Consider the following 16236-nt stretch of genomic DNA (forward strand, 5'->3'; position numbering starts at 1 on the left):
TCTTAGGAATCCTCTTGGAGTGTTATTTTGTCAGAGACTGGACATTGTTGTAGTTGTTAGGTGCCATCAATTCGGTACTGACCCATAGTGACCTTATGCACAGCAGGACGAAACACTGCCCTATCCTGGGCCAACCTCACTACTGTTGCCACACTTGAGTCCGTCGATGCTGCCGCTTGGACAATCCATCTCGTTGGGGGGGGGTCTTCCTCTTTTTCTCTGACCCTCCACCTAACCAAACATGGTATCCTTCTCCAGCGACTGGTCCCTCTTGACAATATGTCCAAAGTATAAGAGATGGAGTTTGGCCATCTTGGCCTCTAAGGAAAACTCTGGCTGCACTTCTTCCAAAACGGATCCATTGGTTCTTTTGGCAGCCCATGGCACTTTCAATATTCTCCTCCAACAGCATAACTCAAAGACATCAATTCTTCTACAGTCTTCCTTATTCACTGTTCAGCTTTCACATGCCTATGAGGTTTTGATAATACCATCACTTGGGTCAGACACACCTTAATTCTCAAACTGACAGCTTTGCTTTTGAGCACTTAAAAGAGGCTTGTGCAGCAGATTTGTGTAATGCAGTATGTCCTTTGATTTCTAACTGCTGATTCCATGAGTGTTGATGGTTGATCTGAGCAAAATGAAATCTTTGACAGCTTCTCTTTTCTCTGTGGATATGGATGTTGTTTATTGGTCCAATGGTGAGGATTTTTGTTTTCTCTATAATGAGTGCAACCCATAGTGAAAGTTGTGGTCTTTGATCTTCATCAGTAAGTATTCTATGTCTTCTTTGCTTTCAGTAAGCAAGGTTATATCAAGTGCATGTTGCAGGTTGTCAATAAGTCTTCTTCCAACCTTGATGCCACATTTTTCTGTATCTAATACAGCTTCTCAAATTATTTGCTCAGCATACAGATTAAATAAATATAGTGAAAGAATATAACCCTGGTGCACACCTTTCCTAATTGTAAACCATTCAGTGTTTCCTTGTTCTGTTTGAACAATTGCCTCTTGGTTTATGTACATGTTCCTCATGAGCACAATTAAGTGTTCTGGAATATTCATTCTCCATAATGCTGTCCGTAGCTTGTCATGATCCACACAATTGAAAGACTTTGCATAATTAATGAAGAACAGGTGAACATCTTTTTGGTATTCTCTGCTTTCACGCAAGATCTAAGTGGTGTCAGCAATGATATCCCTTGTTCCACATGCTCATCTGGATCTGGTTTGCTTTGTCAGTTCCCTGTCAATGTACTGTTGCAGCCGTTTATGAATATTCTGTAGCAAAATCTTACTTGCATGTAATATTAATGATATTGTCCTATGATGTCCACATTCTGTTGGGTCACCTCTCTTCGAAATGGGCACAAATATGGATCTGTTCCAATCAGTTGACTAGATAACTGGCTTCCAAATTTCTTGGCATAGTTGAGTAAGTGCCTCCAATGCTTCATCAGTTAGCTGAAGGATTTCAATTTATTCCAACAATTCTTGGAGCCTTGTTCTTTGACAATGCCTCAGTACACCATGCACTTTTTCCTTCAGGGCCATTGGCTCTTGATCATATGCTGCCTCTTGGCAATGGTTGAATATTGACCATTTGTTTTTGGTACGATGACTGCATATTCCTTCCATCTTTTTTTTTTTTAATGCTTTCTGTATCATTCAATATTTTGCCTATAGAATTTATCCTCCAATAATGGAAGTTGAGGCTTGAAATTTTTCTTCAGTTGGCTCAACCTTGAGAAATGCTGAGCGTGTCCTTCCCTTTTGTTTTTGTAACTCAAGTTCTTTGCACATTTCATTGTAATATTTGACTTTGTTTTCTTGAGTTGCCCTTTGAAATTTTATATTCAGCTCTTGTACCTCCTCATTTCTTCCATTTACATTAGCATTCCTACACTGGAGAGCAAGTTTGAGAGTCTCTTCTGACTTCCAATTTGGTCTTTTTCTTCTTTGTTGTCATCATTAATGATCTTTTGCTTTCTTCCTGTATGATGTTTTTGATGTTATCCCACAATTCTTCTGGTCTATGGTCATTAGGTTCTAATTAAACAAATCTGTCCTTAAGATGATCTCTAAATACAGCTGTGATATATTCAAGGTCATATTTTGGCTCTCGTGGACTTGTTGCAATTTTCTTCAGTTTCAGCCTGAACTTGTGTATGAGCAATTGATGCTCTGTTTTACAATCTGCCACTGGCCTTGTGGTGACTAATGATATGGAGCTTTTCCACCGTCTCTTTCCATTGATGTAGTCAGTTTGATTTCTGTGTATATCATCTGCTTGGGTCTATGTGTATGTCTTTTATGCTGTTTAAAAAAGATATTTACAATGAACAAGTCATTTGTCTTGCAAAATTCCATCATGGGATTTTCAGCATCGTTTCTATCAACAAGGCCATATTTTCCAACAGCTGATCCTTCCTCTTTGTTTTCAAACTTTGCATTCCAATTGCCAGTAGTTATCAATACATCTTTATTGAATGTTTGATCAATTTCAGATTATGGTGGAATTCTTCAGTTTCATCATCATAGGCTTCAGTGGTTGGTGCAGATATTAGAATACTTGTGGTATTAACTGGGCTTCTGTGTAGGTGCATGGGTATTATGCTGTCAAAGACAGTGTTATACTTCAAGATAGATCTTGAAATATATATATATATATTTATTATAAATATGGTGCCATTCCTCTTCAAATGGTCATTCTTGGCATAGTAAATGATGTGAGATTACCAGATTCAAAATGACCAATATCAGTCCATTTCAGCTCACTAATACCTAGGCTATTGATGTTTATGCATTCTATTTCATTTTTGACAACATCCAGTTTTCCTAGATTCATTCTTTGTACATTCTTTGTTATGATTATTAATAGATGTTTACAGAGGTTTCTCCTCATTTTGAGTTGTGCCCTGTCAGCAACTGAAGGTCCCAAAAGCTTTACTCCATTCACGTCATCATGAGGAGGCAGCTCTTCCCCAGTCGTATTTTGAGTACCTTCTAAGCTAAGGGGTTCATATTCCGGCACTACATCTTACAATAGTCTGGTGCTCTTCATCATGTTTTAGTATTCAGTATTCTGGTGCTGACAGTGTTCCACTGCTACTCATAAGGTTTTCAGTGACTGAATATTTGAAAGTAGTCTGTAGCTCCTTCTTCTTAGTCTGTCTTAGTCAGGAAACTCATCTGGAAGCTGTCCACCATAGGTGACCATGCTGATATTTTAAATACCGGGAGCATAACTTCCAGAATCACAGCCACACTCAGGCCAACACAGTGTGGCAAGCTGACAGACGAGTGATTGTTAGTACAGTTTAAAGTCTGCGAAAAGGAGAAAGCCCTTCAATGAGATTGATTGCCATAGTGACAGAAACAATGAGTTAAAACATGAGAGAAATTGTGAGAAGGGTGTAGGACTGGACAGTGAGTGTTTCATTCTGTTGTACATGAGCTGGAACTGACCGATGGCACCTAACAACAACAACAATATCATTTTTTTAATTTTCATGATCAAAATTACCTATCCCAGATTTGGCCAATGCGAGCCTCATTTGGTGGGCTCCAAGGCCACTTGATATATTCCTATATTTCTTCATATGCTTCCTTATGGTTCAGTGTGATGTAGCTAAACCTTGTCGTTTCCCTGCACTAGCCCTAGAACCAGCCATTTTCCCAAGGAGACATGTCTCCTTTCAGGGATGAATGGTATTTAGAAACCAAGAGTTTGGTACCTTGAGACAATTTCTCAGAGCCCTCTCAATATCTGTATATTGGAGAGCAGTTTTGAAAGCTTGTTTAAATACTCAGTGATTCATTTATAGTGTAATAGAATAAGCATTCTTCCCTTAGTATCTGAAAGCCTAGGAGTGATTTCACAAATGGTGAAATCGATTTACAATTCTCGGAGCACTTTTTCTATATATACTATTAAGTATTCTACACTGTAATCATTCATGTAATAAAAATCTTGACATAGCTAGGGATGAATGGACTAGAAGGGTTTGTTTTTATGAGTTCCTTGAAAGTATTTGGGGGAAACTGTGATTCACTCAGTCTTTGTGCAATTAAAAAAGTTTGATATAATTGGATCTTTGGGACATTATCCCTGAAGTAGCTAAAGTTTCAACCTTCTGTATAGTACAACTGGTGAACTTTAAATTGTTCAGAGATAACAGGTATTCCCTGAAAGCAACAAATAATTTAAATTTACATTGTACTTCATTTGCTATCTTTTGGCATTTTTAGTTGTGGAGGCAGCAATCAATACTTGTGGAAAAAATGAATTACACTGTTAATTTTTACATAATAATATTTAACAGTTAAAAATTGAATGCATTTATTCTCTTTCTTGGACAGAATTAACTTATTAAATACCTTATAAAACACTTTTACTTGGAGCTGGTGATAGGAAATTTAGACACCTGGGTCAATTTTTCTTGGCTACTGTTTTTAAACAATAGAAAATATCAAAGCCTGGGTGATAGGGTTGATTTTAATGTTTTAAAAAGTTTTCTTTGTTATTCTTAATGGTAGTTCTTCATCATGTAGTATGAAAATAATATTGTATAGTAACGTGATGCTTTCATAAAAGACACTTTGTTAAATGTAAAATCTGGCAGAGAAATCCATAAGGAACAATCTTGTTAAGTGCCATTGAGTCAATTCTGACTCATAGCAACCCTGTATAGGGTTTCGGAGGAGCAGCTGGTGCAATCTACTGACTGAAAAATGAGGAAGAATCAACTATCTTGATGACAGACCAGGAGAGCTCTTGGGAAGAAATGAAAAATCTCTGCATGCTCATTTACTACATAGAGAACTAACTAATGGTGACAAATACTCCCAAGATTACTGAAAGAATATTCAGTGTTACTGATACTGTTAGGATCTACATTGTAAGCTGCTTGGGAGCTGATGACTAAAACGGGAAAGAAATTGAGAGACTTGGTAATAGGCTGATGTGACATTCAGTAGAGGGAGAAGACAAAGATAATAAAGTGATACAGTTTGGAAAATGATATGTCCCTTTGTTGGGGCCCAATATTAGATATTGTTCACAACGTTACTGTTCTCATCACCACCATGTATGCTAGCTTTTTAAATATGGTGAAGTGGGAGATGGATGATAAGACTGAAATTGAGGATCTGAGAAAGGAGGCCAGAATTAAGACAGAGAAGAAGGAAACACTGTGATTGAAACCACATAACTGAAGAATTTCCTTTTTCCAGAAACAGTAAAAGCAGAGGGCAGTTTGCACATTTAGCATAGCAATGAAGGGGTTTTTAAGAACGTGAACATACAAATAGAAAAATTAAAGAGCCATCAGAGGAAAAACAAAATAAAACAAAAAACTAAAAAAGAGATTGAAAGTGATAAAGAGCAATGTGAGTGTAGAACCATGGTAAGTTTACTATAATAATTTTTGTTGATAATGTGAAATGTAAAATAACAACAACAACTAAACCAAAATCTAAAGTCCCTTGCTTATTGTTTATAAGTTAATCTGCAGTCTTAGCTTCAAAGAAATCTTATGGTAATTTTCTAAGGGAGTTTATTTTCTGTATTTCCTGGATATGAGTTTTCATGTAAATCATGAGTGTTGCCTAGGTATAATTTTTAGAACTGTACACACACTTGCAAAAGCATGGGCCTCAATACTGAATGAAATGCTACAGTAGATGTACCAGAGAAGCGAGTCACTCTGTGTGGTTTACAACCTGGCTCTTCAATATAATCTTCAGTGCTTCAAGCAAGGCCATCAGTTTTTTAAAAAGTATACTGACTTCCAGGTTGTTAACTGGAGAAGACAGAGTTCATTTAGACCCTGTACTTGGTTTGTTGTTCTTAAGTGCTGTCGAGTTTGTTCCCACTCATAGTGAATCTCTATAGTATTTCCGAGGAGTTGCTGGTGGGTTTGAACTGCAGACCTTTGGGTTCAAACCAACCTTGTGTTCCAGTGCTTATCCTACAGTGCCACAGCAGGACTCCCAGAACTTCATAGGTGCGGTGTTAAATTTCATTTATTTGTTTCTTTCAACATTCCTCTTTTTCTTTCAATGAAGATTAATATTGGTTATTGTTGGCTTAATTACATGCCTTATTTTCTCATCTGTGTTTAATAATGTATTTCTGTTCATTCATACTTTTTTCTCATCCAGTCACTTTCAAATCTTTATTGAAAATCAACTGTGTGCTAACTATAGGATATTGGGTTTAGGGTCACATATAAAATATGTTTATTCTTGTTTTCAGATTTAGAGTCTTCTAAATTTCATTGTGAAAGAGTCAACTTTTTATGTAGGTCAAAACTGCTTTTTTCCCTTAGATTAATAAATACACTATCCTATGATTTCCTGTGGTAACATGTTTATAATAAGAAAAATAAGTTTGAGATGAATAGTGTTAGCATTTTTCTTATTGAATGAACATTACAGTCGTCTCTCTCTTTATGTCCTCAGATGAAATGAAGAGAATAATACTATGAGAAAGGGATGAAAGGAGACAACCTCACCATTTGGAACTTCTTTTTCCTGGAGGGGTTTTCTAGATACCCAAAGTTAGAGATTGTTCTCTTTGTCTTCAGTCTTGTAATGTATCTGATAACCCTCTTGGGTAACAGCACTCTTATTCTGATCACTATCCTAGATTCACGCCTTCATACTCCCATGTACTTGTTCCTTGGCAATCTCTCTTTCATGGATATTTGTTACACATCTGCTTCGATTCCCACTTTGCTAGTGAACTTGCTGTCATCCCAGAAAACAATTATCTTTCCTGGGTGTGTTGTACAGATGTATCTGTCCCTTGCCATGGGTTCCACGGAGTGTGTGCTCCTGGCTGTGATGGCATATGACCGTTACGTGGCCATTTGCAATCCTCTGAGATACCCCATCATCATGAGTAGGCAGGTGTGTGTGCGGCTGGCCTCTGTCTCCTGGCTGACAGGCTGTCTGACTGCTCTGGTGGAAACCAGTTTTGCCCTGCAGGTGCCCCTCTGTGGGAATCTCATTGATCACTTCACTTGTGAAATTCTGGCCGTGCTAAAGTTAGCTTGCACGCGTTCATTGCTCATGGACATGATCATGTTAGTGATTAGTGTTCTGCTTCTGCCCATTCCAATGCTCTTAATTTGCATTTCTTATGTCTTCATCCTGTCCACTATTCTGAGAATTAGCTCAGCAGAGGGAAGAAGCAAAGCTTTTTCTACCTGTGGTGCCCACTTGACTGTGGTGATTTTGTATTATGGGGCTGCCCTCTCCATGTACCTAAAACCTTCTTCATCAAACTCACAAGAAATAGACAAAATCATCTCATTGCTTTATGGAGTGCTGACCCCCATGTTGAACCCCATAATTTACAGTTTAAGAAACAAGGAAGTCAAAGATGCTGTGAAAAAGCTGGTGGACACATTGTCTTCGTATCAAACACATGGCAGTTTCTGACCAGGTGCCTTTTACCAGAGATATGATCCTGAGAGAACTGATCAGAGAAATTCTAGATGCATTACTGACTCTTCAGAGTCTGGTTTGAACCTTAGCTGTACAATTTCATAATTCTGAGATACGTGTGCCCTGAATGACTTTTGTTTGTAGACAATGATAGATTCTAATTCGCATATATTAATACTTTCTGTTTTGTGCATGCATTTAATGTTTGTGAGATTACTGGACTAAATAGGCATTGTATGTTTACTCTAAAATAAATTTGGATACTTTTAGAGTTAGTATTAGTGCTAAAGGAGACCTGGACATCTTCTCTGCTTTAAATCCTTTCTGGATTGAGATGGCAGCATAATGAAACAAAGAATAGGGTTTCCCAGATTACACAAATGAGAAACCAGACTAAAAGAAAGATTAAAAAGTTTGTTCAACCTTACACACTTGTAGAACTGAGATTCCCACCTGTATACCAATTCATTTCTTATTTTCTACACTGGACGATGGACTTCATGAGGCCAAGGAATTTTATTTATTTTATGCTATAAAATAGATTAATAAATTTATCAGTTTTAAATCAATCACCTTATTTGAGACATCTGTACCAAATGATGTCTATTGCTTTATAACTATCCAACAATTACAGAGACCATATTTATATTTAGTTGTTTTTAAATTTTGATTTGTAAAAATAGTTTATTTGTTAAAACTGTAGATTCTAAGCCTTTACTCCCAGAGATTCTGATTCAGTGGCTCTGAAGTGGTAACCATGAATTTGCATTTAGAATTGAGCCCACCTCCCCCCAAGAAATTCTGATAAGTTTTGTGAGTTGACCACACTTTGAGAAACATCATTTCCAATGAAAAGTTACCACCCTGAAAGAAAGGAACATTAGTTCTCCTTTCTCCTTTTTGCCTTTTTTATTTTCCTCTTCGTTCTTTCTGCTCTCACCTGTCTACTTCCACTCCCAGAGGAAGGGAGAGGCTTTGAGTGGAGAAAGGTAAATATATTTGACAAATTTCAAAATATGAAAAACTTGAGAAGGATGTTGAGTTTTGGATCATTTAACTCCTAGACTCTTAATGATTTATAACTCTTGTTAGGAGATGTCAAGTTGATTCTGACTCAAAGCGATCCTATACTCCACAGAAGGAAACACTAACTGATCATTACTGCGTCACCATGTTGTTAGATGCAGGATTTTCATTGCAAATTGCTGGATGTGTAACCCACATTTGAAGAAGCTTAAAATCATCACAGAGTAAATTTTTGTTGGTGGAGGAAGGAGACACATTTGAGGCCTTGATATTGCTGCCAAGAGACTCTTGTTTAAAGGAGATGGATACAAACTTGAGTAAATGTCTTTAAAGTAGACAGAAGACTTGACCAGGAAGCAATCATCATCGAAGAAATATTTTTTTTCTTAGATCGCTAACTTTCCCAACCTGACTGTCATCATCATTCTGAGTGATCTATAATAGGATTTTATCCCATGCTAACATAAAATTCAGAGTAGAGCAGCCTTTAACTGTACTCTGACTTTTATGTTAGCATGAAACGAAATTGTCTGCATGATGGAACTTTCTAGCATATGGATGGTATCAAGCATAAACAGGAATGATTAGAGCTATCGAAATAACTAAAATCTTTACTTCAAAGAGTGAATTGAAGACAGAAATTGATTATCTTAATTAGTGTAACAGTTTGACACAGGGAACTAATCAGACAAGGTAACAAGAGTTTCTGAATGGGATATTGACCAGAATGGGACAGCAAGGAAACTAGAAGTGACCCAGATATCAGAGGATGACCTTGAACAGAGCTCTGGCAGGTCTTGACTAAAAGAGCAGACCGGTGGTGGTGGCTGTGTGCCGTGGAGTCATTTCTGACTCATAGCGACCCTGTACAGGGTTTCTAAGACTGTAAATCTTTATGGGAGCAGAAAGCCTCATCTTTCTCCTGCGGAACAGCTGGTAGTTTCGAACTGCTGACCTTGAGGTTTGCAGCTTGATTAGTAACCACTATGCTACCAGAGTTCTCCCAAGTAGTTATGCAATATGCTTTTATAAAATCACTATGGATAGCCAACAAACATTTTTAGATATAAAGGCATTTTATATAGTATATGGCAATATGGAGTCCTGGTGTGATGCTGTGGGTTAATACGCTGGACTGGTAATTTGGTTTTAACTACAAAGTCTGTGGTTCAAGCTCACCAGCTGCTCCTCGGAAACCCTATATAGGGTCGCTATGAGTTAAAGTCGACTTGACAGAACTTAAGAACAACAACATGGAAATATGAAGGTTAATTATTGGTTCTGGGTGCATTATTCCATTTGGATTAGGTTCTGTTTCAATTTTATAAGTCTCAGGTAAGAGATCTTTTTAAGTATTGGTAAAGAAGGAAATATATTGGACAGTGAGAGTAAACTCCCTGATAGAAAGCCAATTCCTGTGTAGATATTTACATGATCAGGCCTAAAGTTTAGAAAAATCTGATTGTATCATTTCCCTTCTTAAATCTCCAGTAGTTTCTCTTATCCTAAAGCTTAAATCCATTAAGACATGCAATGACTGTTATAATCTAATTATATCTTTTATATTAGGCACACCAATTCCTTCTTAGTTCCATGAATGTGCTTTGCTCTTTTTATGTATGAAGAATATTTATCACAATTTATAATTCATTAACATTTTGTGGGCTTTGTTTAGTGTTGGTCTGATTCACTAGTCTGTAAGTTCATTAAGGCAAGGACTATTTCAGTTTTATTTGCTGCAGTTTACCCAGGATTTAGTGCATTATCTGTCATAGAGTAGACCATCAGCACATACTGCTGTGAAGGATCAGGTGCTCAATGAATATGTGTTGAATGAAAGCATGTATGTTGTTGTTGTTGTTAGGTGCCATTGAGTAGGAACCGACTCTTAGCACAGCAGAACGAAACAATGACCGATCCTTGGCCAACCTCCCTACTGTTGCCACACTTAAGTCCATCAATGCTGCCACCTGGCCAGTCAATCTCGTTGGGGGTCTTCCTCTCTTTCTCTGACCCTCCATCTTACAAAGCATGATATCCTTCTCCAGCGACTGAACCCTCCTGACAATATGTCCAAAGTATGAGAGACGAAGTTTGACCATCTTGGCCTCTAATGAGCACTCTGGCTGCACTTCTTCCAAAACAGATCCATTGGTTCTTTTGTCAGTCCATGGCATTTTTAGTATTCTCCTCCAACACCATAATTCAAAGGCATGGATTTTTCTATGATCTTCCTTATTCACTGTCCAGCGTTTGCATCCATATGAGGTTATTGAAAATACCATGGCTTGGGTCAGGCACATCTTACTCCTCAAGTTGACATATTTGCTCTTCAACACTTAAAAAAGTTCCTGTGCAGTAGATTTGCCTAATACAATACGTCATCTGATCTCTTGACTGCTGCTTCCATGAGTGTTGATAGTTGATCCAAGAAGAATGAGGTCTTTGACAACTTCAATCTTTTCTCCGGTGATAAGAATGTTGGTTATTTGTCCAGCGGTGAGGATTTTTGTTTTCTTTACATTGAGATTTAATCCATACCAAAGGCTGTGCTCTTTGATCTTTATCAGTAAATGTTTTAAGTTCTCTTCACTTTCAGCAAGCAAGGTTGTATCATCTGCATATTGCAGGTTGTTAATGAGTCTTCCTCCAAACGTGATGCCATGTTTTTCTTCATAGAACTCAGCTTCTCGTATTATTTGCTCAGCATACAGGTTGAATAAATATGGTGAAAGAATACAACCTTGTCGCACACCTTTCTTAATTTTAAAACATTCAGTGTATGTATGCAATGAAAATTTAATGACTATTCAGCTAGGTACTTGACCATTCCTGTATTGTGTACTTGCCTTTGTTAGTAGTTGTGAGGTGGTGATGGAGGTGGTGAGGATGTCTACCCAGAATTAAACACAAGACCAATACTATTTCATAAAAAAAGTATTTGTCTAACTTACAACTTAAGTAATTGCACAGTTCTTTTCTTCACGATACCAGTGGCACTTCAAGATGCAACAGAAGTGCACGCTTCCCATTTTGTCACAGGGAATATTCAAGAAAACATGGGCTCAACGGTCAAGATTTAACAAAATTAATATTTTTAAAGTATTCTTAAGTGAAACTGTCATTTTTTTCTATGAGTACATTGTGCTAAAAAAAAAATATATATATATATTACTTGTGTCAGATGACCTAATAAGCAAGGTAAGCATGTGCTTGCTTGTGCTCAGTTACTAATACATAGTGAGCGAACAATTTCACATTTATTCAACAAAGATTCTACTTCCTAGTAAAACTGGCATGTCTCTCTCTCAATCCCAAGCACGTTTTGAAGGAATCAAAGCTTCTTTTCAAATTTACAGTCTCTGACAGGGACAGAATATCCAGTAAGCAAAGTAAGCATGGGCTTGCTTACTAATCTGTAGTGAATAGTTTCACATGGGATCTGTGGTGAAAATCATGCAAAACTGTTCATTACAGAATAATAAGTAAGCACAAATAAACCCATGCTTACTTTGCTTATTGGATAATTGGCCCCTGATGATTACTAATATAGTTAGATGCCAGTGCTTTTATTGTTGCTAAAGTCCTGGTGTGTTGCTGTGGGTTAATGCACTGGACTGCAAAATCAGTTTAAACTGCAAAGTTGGCAGTCCAAGCTCAACAGTTGCTCCTTGGAAATCCTATACAGGGTCGCTATGGGTCAGAACCGACTTGATGGCATTGAACTATAACAACAGCATAGTACCAACGATTTTATACACTGTGACGACTAATTATATCTGTCAACTTGCCTAGGTTAGGGTGCCTAATTGTTTGGTCAACTGCTAGTTTAGATGTTGCTAGGAAGGTATTGGGGTTCTTGGTGGCAAGTGGGTTACATGTTGGGTTGTTAAGCACAGGCTCAGCGGTTCTAATCCATCACCTACTCTGCAGGAGAAAGATGAGGCTTTTTGCTGCTGTAGAGATTTACAGCCTCAGAAACTCTGTACAGGGTTGCTCTGAGTTGGAACCAATTTGATGGCGCTTAGGAACAACAACATGAAGTTATTAAGGAGTCCTTGTAGCATAGTGGATTGAACATTGGGTTGCTAACTGCAAGGTCAGGGATTCAATCCCATCAGTCACTCTGTGGGCGAAACACGAGGTTGTCAGCTCTTGTAAAGATTTATGGTCAAGGCAACCCAATGTAGCGGTTCTACTCTGGCCTGAAGGGTCACTATGAGTCCAAATCCATTTGAAGCCAGTGGGCTGTGATGAAGATATTTACATGTGTTGTTGTGCTGTAGCATAAACACTGGACTGTCAACCTCAAGGTCAGCAGTTCAAACACACCAGCTGCTACTTAGAAACCCTATACAGGGTCATTGTGATTTGGAATCAACTTGACGGCATTTCACAACAACAACAAATATTTAAATCAGTTGACCTAAATAAGGAAGATCCTTGCTATTGCTAGGTGTAATCCAGTTCCAACACATAACAACTCTGCACAACAGAGCAAAACATCGCCTGTCCTGCACCATTCTAACAATTGGTGTTAAGCCGAGTTCATTACTGCTGTCACCGTGTCAGTCCATGTCATTGGGATCTTCCCTTGTTTTTGATGACCTTCTATTTTACCAAGCATGATGTCCTTCTCCAGGGACTTGACCCTCCTGACAACATGTCCAAAGTATGAGAGACAAAATCTCACCATCCTTATGTCTAAGAAGCATGCTGGCTGTACTTCTTCCAAGACAGATTTGTTTGTTCTTTTGACAGTCCATGGTACTTTTTGTTTTGCTTTGTTTTAACTTTTTATTGTGAATTAAGTGAGAGTTACAGAAAAGGTCATCAGTTTTATATCCAACAACTCGTACAGTTTGTTTCATCTCAATGATTATATTCCTTTCCATGCAACAGCAGTTATTCCACTTTTCTCCTGGTAATTCCTGTTTCCATCCCACCCTCATTCTCATCCCTTCTTAACTTTGTTCTTGGGTGAATGTTGCCCTTTTGATGTTGAATGATTGACCATTCCATGGTGAGCATATATTACTAGTGTTGATATCCCTCCTATATCACTATTGACTGGTTGACTGAAAATTGGACAATGAGGGTTAGTTCCTTACAGACATGAAGGGTGGCCAAGGGCTATTGTCTTGGATTTGTCCAGTCTCTGTCTGACTAGTAAACCCGGTCATTTTGAAAATTTTGAGTTTTGTCCCACATTTTCTCCCACTCTATCTGGGACCTTCGAATGTGATCCCTTTCAGAGCAGTTGGTAGTAATAGCCTGACACCATCTAGTTCTTCTGGCTTCAGAGTCATGGTGACTGATGTTCACCTGCTCCATGGGTCCATTGGAACTAGTTGATTCCAAGCATCTTCAATTTTCACCACTTTCTTCCACACATGCCCTTTAAATGGCCTCTCATGAGCTTTTAAGATTCTAGTTGCTACTCACCAAAGCGGAATATAGAACATTATCCTTGTGGACCATGTTGTTGCCTTAGACTATGGTCTTGAGCTTCCAGTCCCAGGAACTCATTGCCTGAAGATGTTTAATAATATCTAAGAAGTTCTCATCATTTTGTCCCTTGTATACTCCACCACATTCATAGGTGTGTTTGCAGCAAAGGTAACTATGCATCTATAAATAGCCTCTTTCAAACCCTTATATATTTGTGGGTATACTTCTTGGATCAGCTGTCAACCCTTATGGAAGCAGCAGTCAAGAAATCAAATGATGTATTGCATTAGGCAAATCTACTGCACAAGACTTTTTTAAAGTGTTGAAGAGCAGAGATGTCAGCTTGAGGACTAAGGCGAGCCTGACCCAAGCTATGGTATTTTCAATAACCTCATATGCATGTGAATGTTGGACAGTGAATAAGGAAGACTGTAGAAGAATTGATGCTTCTGAGTTATGTTGTTGGAGGAGAATATTGAAAGTGACATAGGCTGTCCATAGAACCAACAGATCTATGTTGGGAGAAGTGCAGCCAGAGTGCTTCTTGGAGGCCAAGATGGCCAAAGGTCGTCTCTCATACTTCGGACATATTGTCAAGAGAGACCAATTGCTGGAAAAGGACATCGTGTTTAGTAAGGAAGACCCCCAGCAAGATGGATTGGCCAAGTGGCAGCATCGATGGACTCAAGCATGGCAACAGTAGTGAGGTTGGCCCAAGATCGGGCAGTGTTTCGTTCTGCTGTGCATAAGGTCGCTATGAGTTGGCACTGAGTCGATGGCACCTGACAACAAAACAACACACTTCCACTCTCCCTCCAATATTTGTTACGTCTGTTGTGTATTAAACACTATTTACCTCTATCCCATTTAATCCTTGCATACTTTTCTGTGTCTTCACCTGTCTTAATCATTCTTCTGCCAACCTCCCTCTTGTATATTTCCCTCCCCATCATTCAAGATAACTTGTGTCTAGGCTCTAGCCTGTGAATTACTCTCCCTCCCCTCCCAACCATGACAACCATCAAAAAATATTTTCTTTTAGCATGAAAACCTTTTCTTGAATTTTTACAATAGTGTTCTCATACAGTATTTGTCCTTTTGTGATTGACTAATTTCATTTAGGATAATGTCCTCCAGGTTCATCCATGGTTTGCGGTGTTTTGCAGATTCATCATTATGCTTCAACGCTGCATAGTGTTTTTCATGGTGCTTTTAATATTCTTTCATAACATCATATTCAAATGCATCAATTCTTATAAGGTTTTCCTTATTCACAGTCCAACTTTCACATGCATATGAGGGGATTGAAAATACCATGGCTTGGGTCAGGTGCACATTAGTCCTCAAACTGATAGCTTTACACTTGAACCCTTTAAAGAGGTCTTTTGCAGCAGATTTGCCTAATGCACTACATTGTTTAATTTCTTGACAGTTGCTTCGATGAATGCTTTGATGAGTATTGATTTTGGATCCAAGCAAAATGAAGTCTTTAACAGCTTTTATCTTTTCTTCATTTATCACATTGTTATTTATTGGTCCAATTGTGAGGATTTTTCTTTTCTTTGCAGTGAGGTACAATCAGTACTGAAGTTGGTGGTCTTTGATTTTCTTCAGTAAATGTTTAAGTTCCCTTCACTTCTAGCAAGCAAGGTTGTATTGTCTGCATATCGCAGGTTATTAATGATTCTTCCTTCAATGCTGATGCCATGTTCTTCTTCATATAATTCAGTTTCTCCGATTAATTTGCTCCCCGTGCAGTTTGAATAAATATGGTGAAAGAATATAGCCCTGGCACACACCTTTCCTGATTTGAAACCATGAATTATCACCTTGATATGTTTGACTGACAGCCTCTTGGTATGTATACCAAGTCCAGGTTTCTCATGGACTCCTGTTGTGTTGATGGAAGGATTAGCACTGAATTGCAAACCACAGGTCAGTGGTTAAAACCCACCAGCTGCTCCTCAGAAGCCTCGTACATGGTTGCTATGAGTTGGAATCGACTCAACAGTATTTAACAATAATATGAGCACAACTAAGTGTTCAGGAATACCCATTCTTTGCAGTTTTATCCATAGTTTGTCAAGATTCATACAGTCAACAGTCTTTGCATGGTCAATAAAGCACAAATCAACGTATTTCTGGTAATCTCTGTTTCAGTCAAGATCCATCTGACATCAGCAATAATATCCCTGGTTCCCTGCCCTCTTCTGAACACAACTTGAGTAATCTTCAGCAAAATTTTACTGTCGTGTATTATTAATGATATTTTTTGATGATTTCTCCATTTCATTTTGTCAT

At 38.1% G+C, this 16236-nt stretch overlaps 1 protein-coding gene across 1 annotated transcript; it reads left to right on the top strand.

Annotated features, from left to right (window-relative positions):
• The first annotated feature begins 6501 nt into the window (after positions 1-6501).
• LOC102829588 (olfactory receptor 2K2-like) lies at positions 6502-7452 on the top strand. Its single transcript, XM_006864673.1, has one exon. It carries the CDS (start codon positions 6502-6504, stop codon positions 7450-7452), a length of 951 nt encoding a protein of 316 aa, XP_006864735.1.
• Positions 7453-16236: the final 8784 nt, after the last annotated feature.

This window comes from Chrysochloris asiatica, unplaced genomic scaffold (genome assembly GCF_000296735.1).
Source record: "Chrysochloris asiatica unplaced genomic scaffold, ChrAsi1.0 scaffold00069, whole genome shotgun sequence".
In the NCBI taxonomy this organism is placed as follows: Eukaryota; Metazoa; Chordata; class Mammalia; order Afrosoricida; family Chrysochloridae; genus Chrysochloris; species Chrysochloris asiatica.

Coding starts and splice junctions, on each gene's coding strand:
- LOC102829588 (XM_006864673.1), top strand. CDS start 6,502: ATGAAAGGAGACAACCTCACCATTTGGAACTTCTTTTTCCTGGAGGGG.